At 43.6% G+C, this 20,342-nt stretch overlaps 1 protein-coding gene across 1 annotated transcript in view; it reads right to left on the minus strand.

Moving 5' to 3' along the window:
- Positions 1-345: 345 nt before the first annotated feature.
- Positions 346-20,342, minus strand: part of DRD3 (dopamine receptor D3) — a 42,042-nt gene continuing 22,045 nt past the window's right edge. The window contains exons 4-7 of the mRNA XM_053903364.1: positions 13,739-13,881; positions 8,038-8,277; positions 3,046-3,309; positions 346-1,902 (exon numbers count right to left, since the gene is read on the minus strand). Of these exons, the coding sequence (XP_053759339.1) occupies positions 1,706-1,902; positions 3,046-3,309; positions 8,038-8,277; positions 13,739-13,881 (844 nt within the window). The 3' untranslated portion in view covers positions 346-1,705. The remainder of the gene's footprint in view (positions 1,903-3,045; positions 3,310-8,037; positions 8,278-13,738; positions 13,882-20,342) is intronic.

Below are 20,342 nucleotides of genomic sequence, written 5' to 3' on the forward strand. Positions count from 1 at the left end.
AAGATTGGGCAAAGGAAGACTTGGATTCTTTGTAAAGTTCTCGTGCACTTTAAAGCTTTACCAGCACTGGGACACCTGGGTGGCTTAGTCCATTAAGCGTCCGACTCTTCATTTCAGCTCAGGTTATGATCTCACGGTTCGTGGGTTCCAGCCCCGCGTCGGGCTCTGTGCTGACATCAGAGAGCCTGCTTGGGATTCTCTTTCTCTCTGACCCTCCACCATTTATGCATGCTCTCTTTCTCTCTGTCTCTTTCAAAATAAATAAATAAACTTCTAATAAAAAAAAAGTAACATATTACCAGGATTGCTGTGGACATCTGTCATGCCTGTGCACTAACAGCTCTTAACAGTAAATTTCTTGAAGTTCGATATGATAACCCTTCATAAATTATCTGTAAATTGTATCTTGATTCTGTAGTCAGTAAGAAATAGCTTCTGTAGGTGAACAGGTAGTGGTGAGAATATTCAAGTTCCTTCTAAATGCAATTTTGAATGACATCGACACATTATTTTTATAATGCCTTTAATTTCAGTTGTTGGAGTGGTCACGTTCAGATTCTGCACTAGGCCTTTATAAAGACTGTCCGTGTGCTGTCTTTGGACAGCTACATGCCTGGTGCCCTCGTTCTGAGGTCTACTAGCAGTCTAGGGGAGTCTCTTCCATGCTCACAAATGAACAAACATAGGAGCAGGTGGTGGGATCCTTGAGGGCAGGAGCTGTTTTATTCATTGTCATATATCCAGAGCCTGGGAGGTGACCGGCACTTTGTAGACACTTGGGACTTACTGGGTTTAGGGTCTGAAAGTATTGGGTCTCTGTTAAGCAGGAGATGAAGATGCCTGGGAATAAAAAGTTTATAGCATTATGAAAAGCATATCTGAGGCATGTTATGAACTGCATGGTTTAAAGTGATACTACAGTGGGAGCCATCATTCCTTTTCCACTTAACAACCTCATCCTGAATTACTCTGAGGTTGAGTCTCTGGGATTATGGGAATGGAGTCAAAGGGTCTTCTTAGCTAGACCTACAATACAGGGGTAACAAGGTTTGAAAGGAAGCCCATGTCCCAATGTGGGACAATGTCTTCCTCAGGGCGAGGAATTTTCCTCACCAAATGCAGCCAGATTCTACAGAGAGGTAGAAGCACTGGCTTGTCCTTATAGTTCAGGATACAATGAACCAAAGGAATGACCAAAAGGGTGTTGGCCCACAAAAGTACAGGGTCAGCCTGATAGTTTAATTATAGGCTCGAAGGAAGAGAGACTGGCTGTTTTGCAAGATGGTTTACTGGCTGAGATTTCAAGGACCCCTGGCGAGTTGACAATTATGAGATCTGTTCATTTTTCCTTCACTGTGATGAATCATGCCTCGGATGACAATTTGGTGTGTGTGTGTGTGTGTGTGTGTGTGTTTAGAGTCGAGTCACGTTTTATCAGCTTCTCTCTGAATTATTGCTTATCATTCAGGGACCTCCCAAGCACTTGAAGATTTACAGGATGAAGTCAGAGTTTTAGCTGGGGAGGTAGAACATTCTGTTTAGGAAGAAGCAGTTGGTTACACCTGCTACTCAGGGATGTCCTGGCTCCAGGAATCTTCCTACCCCATGCCAGAGAACATAGCACAGTCTTTCTCAGCAGGCCCTGGCCAGTTGCCCAGTGGCCTGGTAGCTAAAGGTGGGCACAGCGAGTATGTTCTCCTCTCCTTCAGCAAGACAGGATCTTGAGGAAAGCTTTACGGAACTCAACATTGAAGGTGGTATAGATCACAGGGTTGAGGGCACTGTTCACGTAGCCCAGCCACGTGGTGGCGCTGTAAAGCTCTGGGGACACATGGCAGACTTGGCAGTGGGTATTGAGAACATGGGTCAAAAAGAAGGGCAGCCAGCAGACAATGAAGGTACCTGGGTTACAAAGGAAGAGAGAAATTGGGTAAGGGGTTTGCTTACTCTTTCTGTTATAACAATGAAAATGACTCATGGTTGTTTGTTATCTGCCAGCGGCTATGCTGGAATTTTACATACCCATTTATTTGTATACCAACCCTATGAAGTAGGTGTGATTAGCCACTTTTTTGGCGGGGGTGGTGAGAAAACTACATGCTTACATCTTTGATTCATCTCAGGCCTTTGTTCCTAAATCAGTTTTCTAGTTTGCTATTTAGGTAGCTCTTTACCAGTCTTTTCTACTTCTCAATTCAATTCAAATGTTTATTTAATGTCTAGCTGTGTGAGACCTGATCCTAGGCACTGATAGGGAAGAAGACCTTAAAGACATGACTGACAGTTCCTGCTGTTGAGATTACATCTAGATGTTCTCACAAAGTCCCTAAGATATGAAAAAGTGAGGTTTGTCAGTGACAATGAACAGAATAAATTGCCTTCACTAACTCTATATGGTACCTGTGACTTATTGATTTTTTTTCTTAATTTAAATAAATCCTCTATTTTTCTCCTATAATGACTAACCCTGATTTTATTCATAACAGGAAACTTGATAAATACAGAAATGTGAAAGAAGGAAAATAACCATCCACCACTCAAAGACAATCACTTTTGACATCTTGGTAAATTAATTTTCGTATTTTTTTCTCTGTATTTAAAATAATCTAGATGTTATTGCACCATATGACTGAATTTTTTTGCATCCCTATTTTTTTCACTTAATTTAGAATACAAGTAAGCATTTATAAAATATCCAATATGTGCCAGAAATTTTTATTGAATTGTTATCTTCTTTATTATTTGATTTGTCCATTACATCTCCACGTGATAGGCAACAAACCCAATAGCTAAATGGAGCTCAACTAGGCCACTTGTTAAATTTCATGTTTCGTAAATTTCAGCCTAGGTCTTTTGAATTTTCACTGGAGTTAACATTTATACATAACCCCTCCTCAGTTGTATTGCAAACATTTATAAATATTACAGCTATTGAATTTCCAATTTCTGACAAATGCGGTTCCTTAGTACCCCGGGTCAGCTCCACCAACTCAACCTAACCCGACCAAATCCAACGCAACTCAATGCAACATGACCCAAACTCACCAAGCACAATGGCCAACATCTGGGTTGCCTTTTTCTCCCGAAGTGGCACTCCGCGGGATTGCAAGGGCCCCAACTTTAGAGATGTCGACAACCTGCCATTACTGAGTTTTCGAACCTCTAAGCTGAGCTTGGGTGCCATGGTGGGGCTGAGGGAGTTCTGAGTCCTCCCCTCCCTTTTCAACTCTCCTCCTGCTTCTTGGAAGCCTGGTTGCCCCAAGGCAGTATCTTGGCAGATGCTGTAGTAGCGCTTCAGCTCCAGGTGCGCTCCGGCCAGGGGATAGTGGCTGCAGGTGGGACAAGAGAGGGTCCTGAGACTCCTGGGGACACTGTTTACCTTCTGAATGTTCCTGAAAAGGAAAGAGGATGCAAAAAAGTTAGAGGAAACCATCATGTTGTGAAACCTACATCTGAAAGTAGTGGGATCACGAAAAGTTACGGTATGTGAAATCTGCTTCTGACTTTACAACTAAAAAACACCCATCAGATATAGAACATTTGAGAATCACAATAATCCCCTTAGGAGGGTCGTATAGGGTTATAGCCTGGCCTTTTTGAGCTAGAATGACCTGGATATACAGAGGAACACATTAAATGACGCTACTAAGATGTAAATCATAAAATCTGGAATGTGGGGAAGTCTGTAAGATAAATGACTCAGTTTTCTTTTTCTCCAACAAATAAATTGCGACAAAAACAACAGTAACATTTACCAGTTGCAAAGTATGGGTCTTATTTGAATTTTGATTCAAATAAACCAACTACAAAAAATTTACAAAACAATTGGGGTAATGTGAACACTGATTGGATATTTAATGATATTAAGGAGTTATTGATTTGATATTAAGGAGTTATTGATTTGCTTAGTGTGATATCTTGTGGTTACATGTTTATAAAATAGTCTGTATCCCTTAGAGAGTCTTACAGAAATATTTTTGGCTTAAATGTTATGATACTTGGGATTTGCTTTGTAAGAATCCATTAGGCATGGATGAGTATAGGTGGGAGTGTAGATGAAATAAGACTGGCCATGAGTTGATAATTGTTGAAGCTGGCTGATGGCTACTGAAGGATTTGTTATATTTGTCTTTCTACTTTTTTATTTTTGAAATTTTCCACAATAAAAAGTAGAAAGAAAGAAAGAAAGAAAGAAAGAAAGAAAGAAAGAAAGGAAGGAAGGAAGGAAGGAAGGAAGGAAGAAAGAAAGAAAGAAAGAAAGAAAGAAAGAAAGAAAGAAAGAAAGAAAAACAAACCCAGGATTTTCATCTCAGCTTTCCTACTTATCAGATATATCCTTGGGCAAGTTAATTAAATACCTCTGAGCCTCATTTGTAAAACAGAAAAGAAATTGGGGGAAAAAAAGGTTTAGGATGAGTAGAACCTGAGAGTAAAAAACTGCAGCTATTTGGATATTTCTGGTATTTGGCGGGGATGTATGTGTTCAACATCTGAACTTCTTTCTATGCTTGAAGAATCAGACTCTGTCAATCTTGAGTAGTAGGCAGGACCCCTCAGCTCCCATTATTGAAGCCATAAAAGCCATATGTTTACTCTCCCCACATCCTCACTGGTCATCTAGAACTCTGGCACATAAACCAAGCCCAGCAAATTAGAGAATTGTACCTAAGACCTTGAATTGGAGCTTGTGAAGCAGGGAGACTTTAGAATATGTCTAGCAGTTGGGGCACCTGGGTGGCTCAGTCGGTTAAGCATCCGACTGGCTCAGGTCATGATCTCATGGTTCATGAGTTCGAGCCCCGCATCAGGCTCTGTGCTGACAGCTCAGAGCTTGGAGCCTGCTTCAGATTCTGTGTCTCCATCTCTCTCTGCCCCTCCCCACTCGTGCTGTCTCTCTCTCTCTCAAATATAAATAAAAACATTTAGAAAAGAATATGTCTAGCATACTGTGGCAGTCAGTGTCCAGTGTCCTAGGTCTTCCAACCAGATTCTTCCTTAGGCAGGAACAGCATCATCTGAAGTTATTCTTCATTGTCTGAGCTACTTTGGTATCCTTCTAGTAAATTCCTTTTTCTGTATGTTAGTCAGTGTTAGCAACCAAGAATGCTCACTACTTTCTCCTTAGTTCAAGGAATCACAGTGCTAGTGCACTGTACACACTCAGAAACATTGCTGAATGAATGAATGCAATAGGCCTTTAATATGATACAGTATTTTTAAAACTCTGCTCCATAGAGGTGTTCATAGGGATTCTAGTATAGTATAATTTTAAAATTTTTGATGGGGTTTTAAAATAATTCACATAAACATATTGTGTTTTTTTAATTTTTAAAATTTATTTTATATATATATAGAGAGAGCACAAGTGGGGGAGAAGGGCAGAGGGGGAGAGAGAGAGAGAATCTTAAGCAGACTCCACGCTCAGCATGGGGCCCAACCCAGGGCTCAATTCCATGACCCTGGGATCCTGACCTGAGTCGAAATCAAGAGTCTGATGCTCAACTGACTGAGCCACCCAGGTGCCCTAGGCATATTGTGTTTTTATCTGAATGGCCATTTATAACCAATATTATGATTGTGCTGGCATCTAGTAATCTAAAAGTGACAATATTTAACTTCAAATGCATTACTTCTGAAACTAAAGGACTGGGGACAAATTCTTGAGTATTCTTGTGAAATCTCAGGTTTGAGAACATTGATCTAGTATAATTTGTCTCTATTTTACAGATGTGGAAACTCAGTCCTGAAGAAGCAAAGTGATCCTTTCAAGCATATATATTGGTGAGTGTATTTTTCAGCTCTCTGCAAATGCTCATCACTACCGTCATGACTGGCATGAAGAAACACTGGATTCCTCTGGGTCTGGCTGACAGAGCCCTCCACTCCCAGGTGGTAGGACAGGACCTGTTTCTCCATACTCCTGGCAATGCCAGCCTCTTGGCTCTCCATTCTCTCTTTCTTCCTTTTGGCCTTAGAGTCTCCTCAGACCTTAGATCTGCTATAGGCAACTTTAAAATTCCTACCTATTTTTAAAAAATTATTTACAGGGGCACCTGGGTGGCTCAGTCGGTTAAGCATCCAACTTCGGCTCAGGTCACGATCTCATGGTATGTGAGTTCGAGCCCCGCGTCAGGCTCTGTGCTGATGGCTCAGAGCCTGGAGCCTGTTTCAGATTCTGTGTCTCCCTCTCTCTCTGACCCTCCCCCGTTCATGCTCTGTCTCTCTCTGTCTCAAAAATAAATAAACGTTAAAAAAAATTAAAAAAAAATTTATTTACAGCAAGAATCTCTATCTGCTATACCAGGCATGTGTAAAAAGTGGTTAATTAACTATACAGAGATCGGACAAAGCTCAGACCTTCATCATTATGAGGTTTTGAAATTTTATTCCTAATGTTTACTTGGAGTTCAGGGAGAGGAATATTGATCTTCTATTTAACAGCTCCATTCTGTGCTCAGCTTACTTGGGAAGGCAGGGCTGGATTGAAGTAAAAGGACAAGGATAAGGGTGACCACAAAATTGTCTTGGTTTTCCCCCATATACAGTGGGAAACAGAACACTTGAAAGTCTCACATTAGCATCTCTTCTCTGCTTTTTTCGCTCTGCCCATGTATGCTTCATTGATACCCTGTTCCCTCTAGGCAGGTGACTCTGGATGACATCCTCACACCACACCAAGAGTCAGTGGCTCTAGTCATTGGGATCTATCTCCATAGTGATATGCTTTCTGAATATCATTTGGAGATTCCTATTCTGGAGCTCAAATCAGGATCTCATATTTATTAACAAGTAAGGGATTGGGGCCAGTCCATTCTGGGGTGGAGGTGGAAGCAAGTCAAGTCAGCATCTTGAGAAAATGTATCCTATTCTTCTCCTATAATCAAAGCCATGGCTTACTTACCATTTGCCCCGTGGCATCTGATGGAAATCTGTCCCTTATTGAAAACTGCCGAATGGGGTGCAGCCTCAGACAGGAAGACTAGGGTAGGTTGAAGGAGAAAAAGCTGTAGGTTAAGTTCTACATGGTTGAGCCATATAGATGCCAATGTTTGAAATATAATATGTTCCTATCCTCAGTCTCAGGTCCTTACCTCTTATTTCATGGGGACCAATATTCTTGTTCTACCCAAGTCTTGGAATTTCAACTTTGAGAGACTGACTCTCACTCAGGTCATTATAGGTTAATCTAAACATCCAAACTGGACCTGCCTTCAAGATCAAATTCAGTTCTTACTCTGTTTATGAAGCCCTTTCCTAAGCATATTGACCTCTATTTTCTCATAACCTCCACAGCACTTATATTTTGGTGCTTAATTGTCTTCATCTCAGTTCATAAACATCGCATCCAGTTTGGGGCTGTTAGTTAACTTTGAGTGGAGGGAGCTGTGCTTTATTTGCTTGTCTGGATTCTAAACTCCATGAAGGCAGAGGCCGTATAATATTCCTGCTACCCCTTCTTTAGCATATTGCAAGTGACTGGTATCCATCCATTTATGCTTCGAGTACATCTTGTGCCAGACACTGGGATAAGTAGGCTTTATAGCTCAAGCAAGTGGAAGATCAGTGCTGAGGCTCCTTTTCAGGGCCTTGAAAGGCCCCATAAAACACATCATCAGTTTTCCATTTCACAAGCTGGACAGCATCTTGACACAGGGGCAGATCTAGTAAGGAAAAGAGGTTTCCGTGGACCCCAGTGATTCTTAGAATAAGATGTCTGCTAAAAAGTCAGTCCTGGGGACCTACCAGTGGTGCGTGGGACAACTGCACACTAAGACTGCGAATCCTGTGTGACATTTTAACTTCTGGCCATTTGGGAGCAACGAAAAACTTTGATGGAAAGGAGAAGTCCAGAAACCATCCTATAATATTGCCAAGCAATTTGAGCTCCAAGGAAGACTAGCAGTGTACTTTTTGATTTAATTTCCTACTCTAAAGCATAGCTAATCCCAGCAGATTAGAAGGTGGGCGTCAGATGTGTGTCTCCTGAGGGGCAGTATGGCAAAAGCATGTCCTGCTGGACACAAGGCTGGAGGCCACCAGGCTGGGGACTGTTTCTCCTCTGTCCCTCCAGGGTGCTTACTTGTTGTGGGAAGCTAGGTCTGACACTGATGCACTGACTGTTCTGTCGAGTGAGGATCCGTTTCCGTCTCCTCTGTCTCAACACCACATAGATCCTGGCATAGACAAGGACCGTCACTCCAAAGGGCAGGTAGAAGGACACCACTGAAGAGTAGATGACAAAATCAGGGTTGGAGATGGAGCAGACGGTGGGGTCTCCTGTGAGTGAGAGAAAAGGAGAAAGCAAAGCAGTTTGCCAAGTAGGAGACATCAGTGGGGAGTGTACAATATGGCCTCATATCTTGTGTGGCGTCTCCACCATCTAATCCACACAGAGCTTTGGGAAGCAGGGCTTCCACACATGTGTGTGTCTACATACTTGTTTTAAGCATTGTCTTTAAGATTACTAGTGTTTGCTTCTAGGGAGGGTCACAGGGCAGCTACCAATCTAGGGTAGAAGGGAGACCTACATATATGTATGTGTATATATATTCCCTCACACCTTATGTTTTACCATGGGCAAGAACTTATTTCCCCATTAAAAATATTGAAAGCATATGCATGAGAAAGAGCAAAGAGAAAACACAGAGCTATTTCAGAATCACTGACCCCTGAAGACCCTCAGTATACCATCACTGAGCCTGCACTGTCATCCTGTCCTTTCTCTCCTATCTGGGTAAACTGCTGCCCGTCCCTAGATTAGGCTTTGAGACCTCTCCCACAATTTCTCCATGCTTGAAGTCCTGTGAAGCCTGTCAGTGGGCAGAGTGACACTATGGTGAGCAGTGAGTGGGGCCCTGCCCCAACTCCCATTGGGTCTGGCCTGAGTGTATGTCTTGTCAGTGGGGCAGCAATTCTGGAAGCTTCTCTCTGCTGAGTCCCAAATGAGGTGGTGAGGACAGTGAGTCCTCTCCCCCAGGAGATGAGGTGCTTTGTCTCAATTATTTCATTGAAATAGTACTGTGCTGTTGGTACAATAACTATTGGGTGAGTCCAAGAATGATGAATATATGAGCAAAGCAGACAAATGAGCATTTTGCAGGAGCACAGAAGCAGTCATTGGCTGGAGCATAGAGGGGAAAGCCTCATAATGTGATTGATGATATTTACCCCAAATAATTTCAACATTTAAGGAGGAAAGGATGATAAGCACTCACCAACTTCCTATTTCAACAAGAGTATATGGAGCACCTACTATGTTCTAGGCACCATGCTGGGTGATAAAAACACTAAGTAGCCCTACTAAGTGGTCAAAGAGGCTTTTGTGAGCTAGCCTGGAAACCTGAGTCCCACAGAGGTGTGAAGGGCAGGGCTGGAAGCAGGTTGCCTTGACAGGTTCATAAACTTAAAGCTAATTGAAGGCTTTGTCTTCAGCTTGTTTCCAAAGACAGAAGAGCCTGATGCATCTGAATTTAGGATGAGTCTATTATTCTTTTAGTTTTGGGTTTCTCAACTGGGATCCCACCAGCTCCCATGTTCTGAAAGCCAGATGAGGTGTTCTGCTGCTCAAATCTAGATAGCAGTCCTCCATTTCCTTGTTTCAAAGGAAATTTAAGACCACTATTTTTATCTGTGAAATGAAGGGATTGTGCTGCCCATTCAGAGATTTTTAGAGTTTCCTCTAGAGCCACCACTCTCTGCTCCACTGCTGTCAATGATGGGAATTTCAGCTAGACTACTGGGCCTCGGTGGGGAGCTGGGGCAACTCTAGTGAGCCAGGACCCCCAACCTTGGGACTCTCTGCGACCCAAGATCCTGCCTTATTTCTTATCCAGAAATGTATGTTGCTCTTTTCTCGTACAATGAGGACAACTCCAAGATGGAAGAAACCGATGTTCAACTTTTTTCTGCCTTGTGTTGTCTGACAATTCACAATCTCAAATAGCAGCCTATTTCATTAAAAAGAGCTCTGCCAGGGGCACCTGGGTGGCTCAGTCAGTTGAGCATCGGACTACAGCTCAGGTCATGATTTCACAGTTCGTGGGCTTGAGCCTAGCATCAGGCTCTGTGCTGACAGCTCAGAGCCTAGAGCCTGCTTCAGATTCTGTGTCTCCCTCTCTCTCTGCCCCCCTCTCACTCATGTTCCGTCTCTCTCTTTCAAAAATAAATAAACATTAAAAAAATAGCTTTGCCAGAAAGTTCTTTTGTGTTGCACTTCTTAGTGAAAATCCATCCACTTCCAATATCAGGTGTCATTGGCAGTATCCTGCCCTTTTCTCCTCTACTTTTCACAGGGTGAGTAGAAAAAATGGCCGAGAGAAGTCATTTATATTGGGCTTTCGAATGAACTTGGGAACTTCCTTATAGATGGAAGAGGTGCTAGAGGAACCCACATCCATCACAATAATGAAACTGTACTGTGAAGGTCAGGCTGAGGCAGAGAAGGACGGCTGGGCTTCCTCCCTTTGAGTTCTGCTCACTAATTCCCTGAACTGTGCTCTAGGATGAGGTGACTGGTCTCTATGTCCACCAGCAGAACTACTAGTGCTTAGATTTTCTTTGAAGCAGGTGCATAGTTAAATTTTGAGGTATAGAAACCTTTTCTAATACACAATAATAACAACAATAGCATTAGCTCATATCCATTGGGCCCTTACAATGAACCTGAAGCTTGGATGTGATACATGAATAAGTGGAGGGCTGACTATCGTCTTATTAATAAACTTAAAAGTAAGAGAGAGCAGGGCGCCTGGCTGGATCAGTCAGAAGGGCATGTGACTCCTGATCTTGGGTTGGTGAGTTTGAGCCCCACGTTGGGTATAGAGATTACTAAAACAAAAATAAATTAAAAAAGAAACTTAAAAAAAAATTTTGCAATAGAATAAATCATGTACTTAAAAAAAAGTGAGAGAGAGATTGAAAGAGATGAGACAGAAGTGAGAGTGTACGTGTTAAGTCATGGGCATTTTCTGCCTTCTTAATTCTATATTTGAAAATCCTTTTGGAAAGATTTTTCTGAATTTTGTTTCTGGAATAATAATGATCTCACTGGTGACAACAACACCAATTAGCTCATCATTCTTCTGCACTTTAGATGTAGTCATTAACTGGGAACTCTGTCTAACGTCAGAGCTTGAGACTGTTTTAACTGTTACTAGGGTGTGTGTATCTGTGGGAGTGAGTAAAACAGCCCCCGCCAACCCCCATGAATGAGTAAGAGGAACCACTCACCCGAGTGAATGGTGGTGGGGATTTGTTGCTGGCCAGGGGCAAGCAGTGCCTTGGTCTAGCAGTGGTTGTGAGATCCCATACTACAAATTCCAACTTAGAATAATGTATTTTTGTATAGAAAGTAGGTTATAGAGGGTGGTTTAGTTATCAGACTAACCCAAAAAGCACATTTAACACTCATCAAAAATAGCATTTTATTTTATTTATTAATTTTTTTCTTAACATTTATTTATTCTTGAGAGACGGAGAGAGACAGAGCATGAGCAGGGGAGAGGCAGATAGAGAATCCGAAGCAGGATCCAGGCTCTGAGCTGTCAGCACAGAACCCCACGTGGGGCTTGAACCCACAAACTGCAAGATCATGACCTGAGCCGAAGTCGGATGCTTAACCAACTGAGCCACCCAGGCGCCCCTCAAAAATAGTATTTTAATGTCAGGCAGCCTCTTAGAGTTGGGTTAGGGAATGTTGCTTTGGGGAGTAAGTGTGTGTCCACAACCATGTTTGTGTGTATAAAGTGTCATTCAGTGAAAACAACAAAGTAACTAATGGTAAAGAGTAATGCAAACATGATAGTAACATCGTATTTTAGGAACACCTTGAGTTAACTAGGCAAATATTTGTTGGATGATTCAGCTGCTTAACCTTTAATGAAGCAGAGAAGGAAGCCTGACCTTGAGCATGCAGTGTGTGTTTGGCAGGTCTATGTATGTTATTCCAATTTATTCTTGACTTAATCATAAAAAGAAAAGCTCTATGAAGGAAGGAGAGTGGAATTATATCACATGTAGTGTCAGAGTCTAAGGTCAGTGATGAAAGTGAACATTATATAGAGCTGAAATTTGCTTTGAAAAATCTCCTGAATCACATACAAAGATATACATGGTTTTATTACAGCCCTGAAGAGCAGTAAGTAAAGATGTGTGATACATACATTAATATGTCATATATGTATTCTAAAGAGTTCAAACACGGCATGCAATTTTAGTAATGAAGTTACTAGGTTTATTTGCAAGAGGCCATATATACAAATAAATGCTGGTAACTTTCTGACTGAGTATATAGACTCAGTCTATATATTTCAATTTGCTCAAGTTTATGCTTCAGTGTATCCCAAATTTATCAATATGAAAACTTAGAAAAGTTAAGTAGATTGTTCAAGGAGACACAGCTGGTAAATAGTAGAATTGAAGTTTGAATGTAGGTTTTTCTAATTCCAGAGCCTCTGTTTTCCTAAATGTGTTTTGACTTTTATTTTTTTTTTAATTTTTAAAAAATGTTTACGTATTTATTTTGAAAGAGAGAGAGAGAGAGAGAGAGAGAGAGAGAGAGAGAGAGAGAGAATCTCAAGCAGACTCCATGTTGTCAGCATAGAGCCCGATATGGGGCTTGAGCTTATGAACCATGAGATCATGATCTGAGCTGAAATCAAGAATTGGACGCTTAACCAACTGAGCCACCCAGGTGCCCTGTTTTGACTTTTAAATTATTGGTCAGCAAATGACTCTTTGATGACTATTTATAAGTTAGGATTTGCCTGTAATTATATGCAATGTGTTACATATAATATCTGTATATATATAAATACACAGCTATGTGATTTGTACATATATACCAGAAATTAATGATCTTAGAAGATAGTAGGACTTAAATCAATCCAAATGGACAAAATAAGAATTCCAGGTGAACACTAAAACATGACTCAATTAGTTCTCTTTTAGCAAATACTCAGTGTTTATTATCAATACCTGTAACCTTACTGTATATGCTAATAGTTTTCATTCAACACATGAAATCCCTGAGGCTGAAAGATGGACATGGAACAGTGAAAGAAGACTGACCCCTATGAGGTATAGATTTGGATCAGGGTCTTACGTCTAAAAACCAAACATCTCAGATATTCACATTGTTAATCCACATGTCCGTCAGTCCGTCCATCCATCCATCCATCCATCCATCCATCCATCCATCTGTCCATCCAATAGAAGATGTACCATGTGCCAACCATCATGGCCAGAATTTTTGTATATTAAGATATAGGAATATACTCTCAAATAATTTAGGGATCTATACTAGCTCTCAAATGCCAGAAATGATTTTTATTCAGTAAAAAATTAGAAATATAGATCCTGTTTAAGGGCTTTTATAGCATTATTTTGCATTGTAAGCCCATTATGAATTGTCATTTTTTCATTAGCAAACTTCACCTGAATTACTAAATAGCTTAATTTGTTAACTGCCACATTGCTTCAAATGAATACAATATCATTTCTTTCAAAATAAGGATATGCTAGAGTTTTCACTAACTCGGGCAGAACTCCATGTGCCAATAAGTGATGAGATTTTGCTTTATGCTTCAATCAAAATCCAAAACATTGCAGCCTATGGTATCCTTATTTGATTACAAAGTATGCTGATCAGGGTCAGAAATTTCCAGGCTAAGTACCACTGATAGCCACTCAGGCGTGCTGTGAATCGCATGGGTGTTGTAAGAGGGACCATCATGTTTACCTGTGGTGTTGAAGCCAAAGAGGAGAGGGCAAGACACGGCAAAGGCTAGTACCCACACGGCTGTAATCATGAGGGCCACACGCCGACAGGAGCTCTGTCCTGTGCCATGTTGGTAGTGGACTGGCATGACCACTGCAGTGTACCTGTGAACAGAAGGGGAGAGAGGATAAACATGATGAGAAGGGATGGGGGAATTGTTCAAAAGACAAGTTGATAGAGGCTCGTAGAGAACTAATTTGGGTGATACATGTGGCAGGAGAGAAACAGTTTGGTTGGAGGAAGAGAGAAAGGTTATTTGAGTAAAAATGCAGAAAGGCTGAGATAACAGAGATGAATCCACTGAGCAGGGAAAGGGAGAAAGAAGAAAAAAGTGAGTAAAGCAACAGACTGGGCGGCTGGAAAGCTTGTTTGCCAGTGGCGGTTGAGGACCAGCATACCTGAGCCTTGTATTCATGTACCCTAACCCTAGACTCTGGGTACTGGTCTGCGTGCCTTTACTTTCTCCCACAGTTTTTCAGGTAATGCTAGAACTGTGTCCAAAGAGGCTGTTCACCCCTGCTTGTATCCTAATATAAATTCCGACCCTCATAGTGACAACTATTTCAAGTGGCAGACATTTTAAAAAAATAGAGATGAGTAATATCTAGTGAAGGCTTATTTCAAAATCCAGTTTTCATGCTCTCTTAGTCCATTCAGGCTGCCATAACAAAAATAGCATAGACTGAGTGGCTTAAACAACAAACATTTATTTTTCACAGGTCAGAAGGCTGAGAAGTCCGAGATCAAGGCACTGGCAGATTCATTGTCTGGTGAGAGCCCATTTCCTTGTTCATTGATGGCTATTTTTTCACTGTGTCCTCACATGGCTGAAGGGGCAAAGGAGTGATCTGGGGTCTCTTTTCTAACGGCATTAATCTCATTTCTGAGGGCTTTACCCTCATGACCTAATCATCACCAAAGGCCTCATTTCCTAATACCATCACTTTGGAGGTTAGGATTACAACATACGAATTTGGGGGAGACATAGACATTCAGTCTACAGCAAAGGCTGTTGCATGGTTAATACACAGTTCTTTGTGTTATTGGACATCATCTTTTCTGTGGCAACTCCTCTCACACATTTCCAGCTACTTAGCAGAAACATAGTCGGTCTTATACGTTTGCTTACTATGATGTCTTCCCCATTTATCCATGCATCTCTTTCCTACCAGCTGCTTTCTGTGATAGCCACAGCCTCCTGCAGGTCTCTGCTGCCAGGTTCTAAAAGGAAATTTAATCATGTCCTCCCCATCCCTGACCCCCCAGCTGGAAACTGAGAAAGGCAGAATTTCCGCCCTGTACAATCCCCAAAGTTGAATGTAGACTGAACTTGAGAATAGGACATGATGTCACTGCTGTGATTGGATTACTAATCAATAGACTGAGTTATTCAAAAGAGAGATTATCCTGGGTGGGCCTGGCTTAATCAGCCTTAAAAGGGATTGGGCAAGTTCACTAATGAGACCAGACAACTGCCTGCCTCGGGGTTGGAGATAGCTCCCAAATGATTTGTTACTTGATGGCCAAATCATTTTATAGCCTTGGTATTCCTCATAGGTCCTTGCACAAAGCAAGTAGGAAGAAGCTGTTGATTGATTGCCTTGTGGATTCTGAAGGCCTTCCACATGAGAGGACAATTCTAATTCTAGTCAGGCTCAAGGAATCCAGTGTGCATTTCTGTGTCCATAGAGGCTTAAGTTTTCTTTGTCCTCTCAGTGTCCAGGGAACATAGAGGCCAGATTCAGGGTAGGATCCTCCTTAGCTCCCTTGTGTGTCTCAAGGAAGGGGAGAACAGCCCCTGGGCGGGAGGGGGTGGGGCACATAAGCTCCTCCTCTCTGTGCCAGCCTGCCTAAATCATCAGCCCCTGGTGCACCTGGCCTTGGAGTTCATGTGTTACATTTGCATTCCCACAAGAGCAGCTTGAGAGTCAGCTCTGAGGGCTGAGATGGAGGCAGACTCTGCAGGACTTGGCCTTGGTACCATGATATGTGACAGAAGTGGCTCCTTTCTCAAGAAGGAGAAATAGAGGTCCTTATTTAATAAGTTCAAATTAAGATCCCACCACCAACCCCAAGGGAGGCCTGTGGGAACTCAGTTCCCCTCTTCTGATGCACAGACATTATAAATCCTGCCTGGAATCCCTAACTTGGCGATCAGGGAGCAGGCCTGTAGTACCTCGTGTTCCTCTAGGCTTCTCGCTCTCCTCAGGGCTTTGGACTCAGGGCAGTGGGCTGGGGCTTTGAGTCAAATATGTCTGGCCCTCAGCAGTGATCCCTGAGGCACCTTGGAAGAAAGACTGAGCCTTGAAAACAGCTGTTGGGAGCTGGGTAGGAGAGGTGTGACCAACTTCCTCCTCTCTAGACCAGCAGTTGGTCCGGGGGCCTTCTATTTACATAATGTCTTTTGATAAAAAAGAGCCTGGCTCTCCAGGTGGAAACAGCCCTAATTTGTACCATTTGTCAAGTTCCATGGTAGAAGTACTCCCACCTTTGCCCATTTCAAGCCACACCAAAGGTTTACTAACTGGTTCAGAAATTCTTAAAATGTTGCCCTTTCAGCTCTTGCCAGCTATTAGGAGCTGGCTCCAGGCATGCCGCTGAGCATTTTCCTAGGTATGCTTCAATGTTCAGCAACTCCTTGGAAGCTCCTGTTAATTCAAGAAGTGTGGGGAATGCTGGCTCCATTTTCTAGAGGAGGAATCAGAGACATAGAGAGGTTACATGATGAACCCAAGGTCCCACAGCTGGTCGTGGAAGAGCCAGGTCTCCCACCTCTGAGGCCAGTGTCTCTCTGGTGTGCCTCACTTCCTCTCAAGGGCACTGTCAAGTCTCTGAGGCCTTGTGGGGAAAAGGGCTTCCTCAGGAAAGGCGGCATTCTATTCGAGAGCACGTGGGATTCCCAGAATTTCCCCCAATTTGTTTGATTCTATTAATTACGGGCAGGGGTGCGGTGGGGCAGCGCTCCTGTTAAAATACAGATTCCCAGGCCACAGGCTAATTTAATTAAGTACTTCCAGAGTGGAACCCAGAAATGTGCATTTTTAAATGCACCCCTACCTATCGTGGGGCCCATCCGGGGCTTGAACTCACGACCCTGAGATCAAGACCTGAGCTAAGATCAAGAGTCCAAGGCTTAACCGACTGGGTCACCCAGACACCCTAAATGTGCATTTTGAACAAGCAAGTGTGTCTTACAATTAGACAAGTTTGAAGTCTGCACCAAGGAAAATTTCCGTCAGAAATTCTTGTAACGGTTAAGAAGTGAGAGACGACGCTACATTTACCACTGTTATGTTACTTTTTTTTTTTTTTTGGTATTATTTTTTAAACATGATTAAACTTCTGGAATAAACGAGGCCCCCAAATTCGCCTGCAGGGTTTTCCGCCAGGAAGCCTGTTGCGGGTGACCGAGACAAAGGTGCTGTTCCGGAACTAGCCATCGGAGGGCACCATAATGCAGCGAGAACTGCCAGCGCGGCAGGGTGAGAAGTTCACCGCTCACCTGGTGGCGTTCCGGACCCCGTGGGGAGGCAGGGGGGCGGGGAAGGCTCGGCTCTGCAAGTTCTCGGAGGCCTGCGGCGGCCCAGAATTCCCACCCGGGTAGGCTGCTCCACAGCTGGTCTCCTCCCGAATCGGCCGCAGGCGACCGCCGGCAGCGAGGGCAGGGCTGGACGTAGACGCGAGCAGTTGGCGGGCCTGGGCTGTCTCTAAGTGCGGCCGCTGCGCTCACCGAGCTGTTCCAGAGCGACTCTGCGCGCCACCTCGCTTCCTCGCCTCCTCCTGTTTGAGCGCCTAGTTCACTGGGCTCTTTCCGGCGTGGCTGGAGCACTGGCAGTGTGTAAGGTGGTTAAGTCCGTGGCGGTCGGAAACAGACGGATAAGCGTCTGAATCCCAGTTCTTCCACTTAATTGTGTGGCCATGGGCCAGAATTTGGCTTCTCCGAGATACAATTCCCTTATGTGTACATTGGGGATAATGATTCAGCCCGATAGGGCGGTTATGAACACTAAATAAGATTATCTCTGTGAAGTCTTTTAGCACAATGCCTGGTACCTATTCAACATTTAAAAAGCCCCATTATTATTATTATTATTATTATTATTATTGTCATAGTATTGTGCTAGCCCAAAGGATCTGTGATTATTCATATGGATGAGTTTACGGGTATCTTCCCCTTGTTCCTGGGAACATTAAAGGGAACATTATTTATCAAACAAATATATATAACACTTTCTATGTGCTAGGCAACTGTTTGAAGTGCTTTACAAATAGTAACTCATTTGATTCTTGTAATAACTGTGTTACTATGATCTCCACTAAACAGATAAGGGAACAGAGGCCCAGAGAGGGTAACTGACTGGCCGGTGGCCACATTGCTATTAGGTGGTAGGGCCAGGATTTGTAGCCAGGCAGTGGGGCCCCGGAGCTGAGGGGCCCAGAGTGTGGCTAGGTGCCTCTGCGCAGGGCAGTGTGCTATAGAAGAAAGCGTGTGACTGGATCCTTACTCCTGCACCTACCAGCGGTGTGGTGTGAGCAGACTACACAGTCTAGCCTCAGACTGTTCACTTGTAAAGTGGGGATAATACACCTGTCTCGCTGGGGTGTTGTGACGGTTAGCAATAAAGAAAAGCTTTTAGCGTGGCACACAGTACATTCTGCACAAGTGGTAGCTATTTGAGATTAGCACGGAGCAGCCAGGGCACTGAAGACATAGGAAATATGCCTCTTTTACTCCAAGTTGCAGTGGGCTGCCAGAGGCAGCATGGCCAGAAGCTTTGCTCTTGATGTCCCATCCCTACTTCCACCAGTGAAGGGGTGGCTCATTATAATAGAGTACTGGGGGGGGAGTCAGGAGGCCCCAGTTCTAGTCCCAGACCGAAGAGGCTGCGGGAGCCCCTACAAGCATGTAACATTTCTGCACAAAGGAGTTAAACTACGATGCCCCTTCTGACTCCCAGTTCTGTGACTGGGCTTTGTAGGCTCCTCACTCTGCTGAAGCTCTCAGGATCCTGGCAGAATGTGACCTCCACCTGAAGCCCCGTCCTAAGGCAGGAGGTATGTGTGGGGGGCACTGATGAAGGTGCCTCCTCAGGAAGCTGGCGTGCAGAGTGGGGGAGGAAAGAGACTGGTCTGGGTGGGAGGGCCTGAGTCTAACTCCCTGCCTGGGTTTAATGAGCCCCAGAGCTCTGTGAGGGCTGCTTTTCACCACCTTTTATTTGGTCAGACAGGGGGCTCAATAAATCTTTAGTTCTGTGGACTCCCCTCCTGAAATTGTTGAAGGAGAAAGCTTTTTGCAAATGACTGGAAAGCCCTTTGCAAATATAAAGTACTTATTTAGATGCAAACTAAAAATCCAAGGTGCCTGTGACTCATCTGGTACCTATTGTGCTTGCTGCAAAGACGCGGAGGCTTGCCTGTGTGATGGGTGCCATTTGAGAGCCACTTAAAGAACTCCCTGGTGAATGAATTTGGTTGCATTATTCCTGGGCCCCTAGCGGAGGACTCTAATTCTCACCACTCAGAACGTGTCCTCCTCCTCTGACACTTTCTCAGCCCTCTCCCAGAGTCAGTTCTGACCCAGGATGCTGTGGGAGGGGGCTGGTTCCCTGGGGAGGCAAGGAGCCAAGGAGGGGTGGTGGGGGGGGGAAGTAGGGGTTTGTGCTTTTTAAAGAAGAAAAGGCAGCATTAATCCAAGCATCCAGGGCTATGCCTGAGAATCTAATGACAATAGTATTACTTGCTTTCAAAACCCCTTTTTATCATTTCCTTTTCTTTCCTATCTCTTACTACCCTGTTATTACATAGCAGGGCTTCATGGCCAAAAAATGCTGAATCCATTCGGTCAAGTTTGTCAGACTGGTGACTAGCATTGTGTGAAGACCAAAGGTCTGCATGAATGACTGCATTTTTAATGAATTGACCAGTGATTTGGCATCACATGAACAGAATTTAATGCTGTGTACTGCACACTGCCATGAAGGATGATGGAGACAGCTTTTCTAAGGCCTGTTTTCATTCCTGGAATAGAGAGGAGCCTCCATCTTGAGATTTGGTGAGGATTGGTTCATGTAGATGTACCAGCCAAGAAGAAAGCATCCTTCTCTGTTGCAGTCTAAGGCATGACTTGTTCCTCAGATTTCAGGTAGTGAGGGCAATGCCTTCTGGGAGTTGTCCCCTATGGGACAGAGCCAATTCAAGGTTTATCCTTTTGGTTGTGAAAGTGGTGAAAAGTAGAAGTGTCTGTCAAGCGTGGCTGCTGCCAGTGCAATGGTGCTCTTGTGCAGGCTAGGAAAAGGCCCCCTCTCCTGGCCGACTCAAGATTTGCAAAGAAACACTGGTTGAATTCAGTTCCCAAATGCTTGTGCAGGGCACAACCTGCACAACCTCACCTGCCAGCCCCATGCTTGTGAATGTGTGTGGATGGAGTGTGTAGGCACACTCTTAAGAGGGTGGAGAGTAGGGTCAGGAGCCAAGAGGCAAGGAGGGGGCTGCCCCAGAGCCTCTTCTAAGAAGCTCCCTGGTCTGCTCTTCACCCACTCTCTCATGTTCTTCCTGAAGGTACACA

Source organism: Panthera pardus, unplaced genomic scaffold, assembly GCF_024362965.1.
Source record: "Panthera pardus isolate Hobbes unplaced genomic scaffold, ASM2436296v1 HiC_scaffold_16, whole genome shotgun sequence".
NCBI lineage: Eukaryota > Metazoa > Chordata > Mammalia > Carnivora > Felidae > Panthera > Panthera pardus.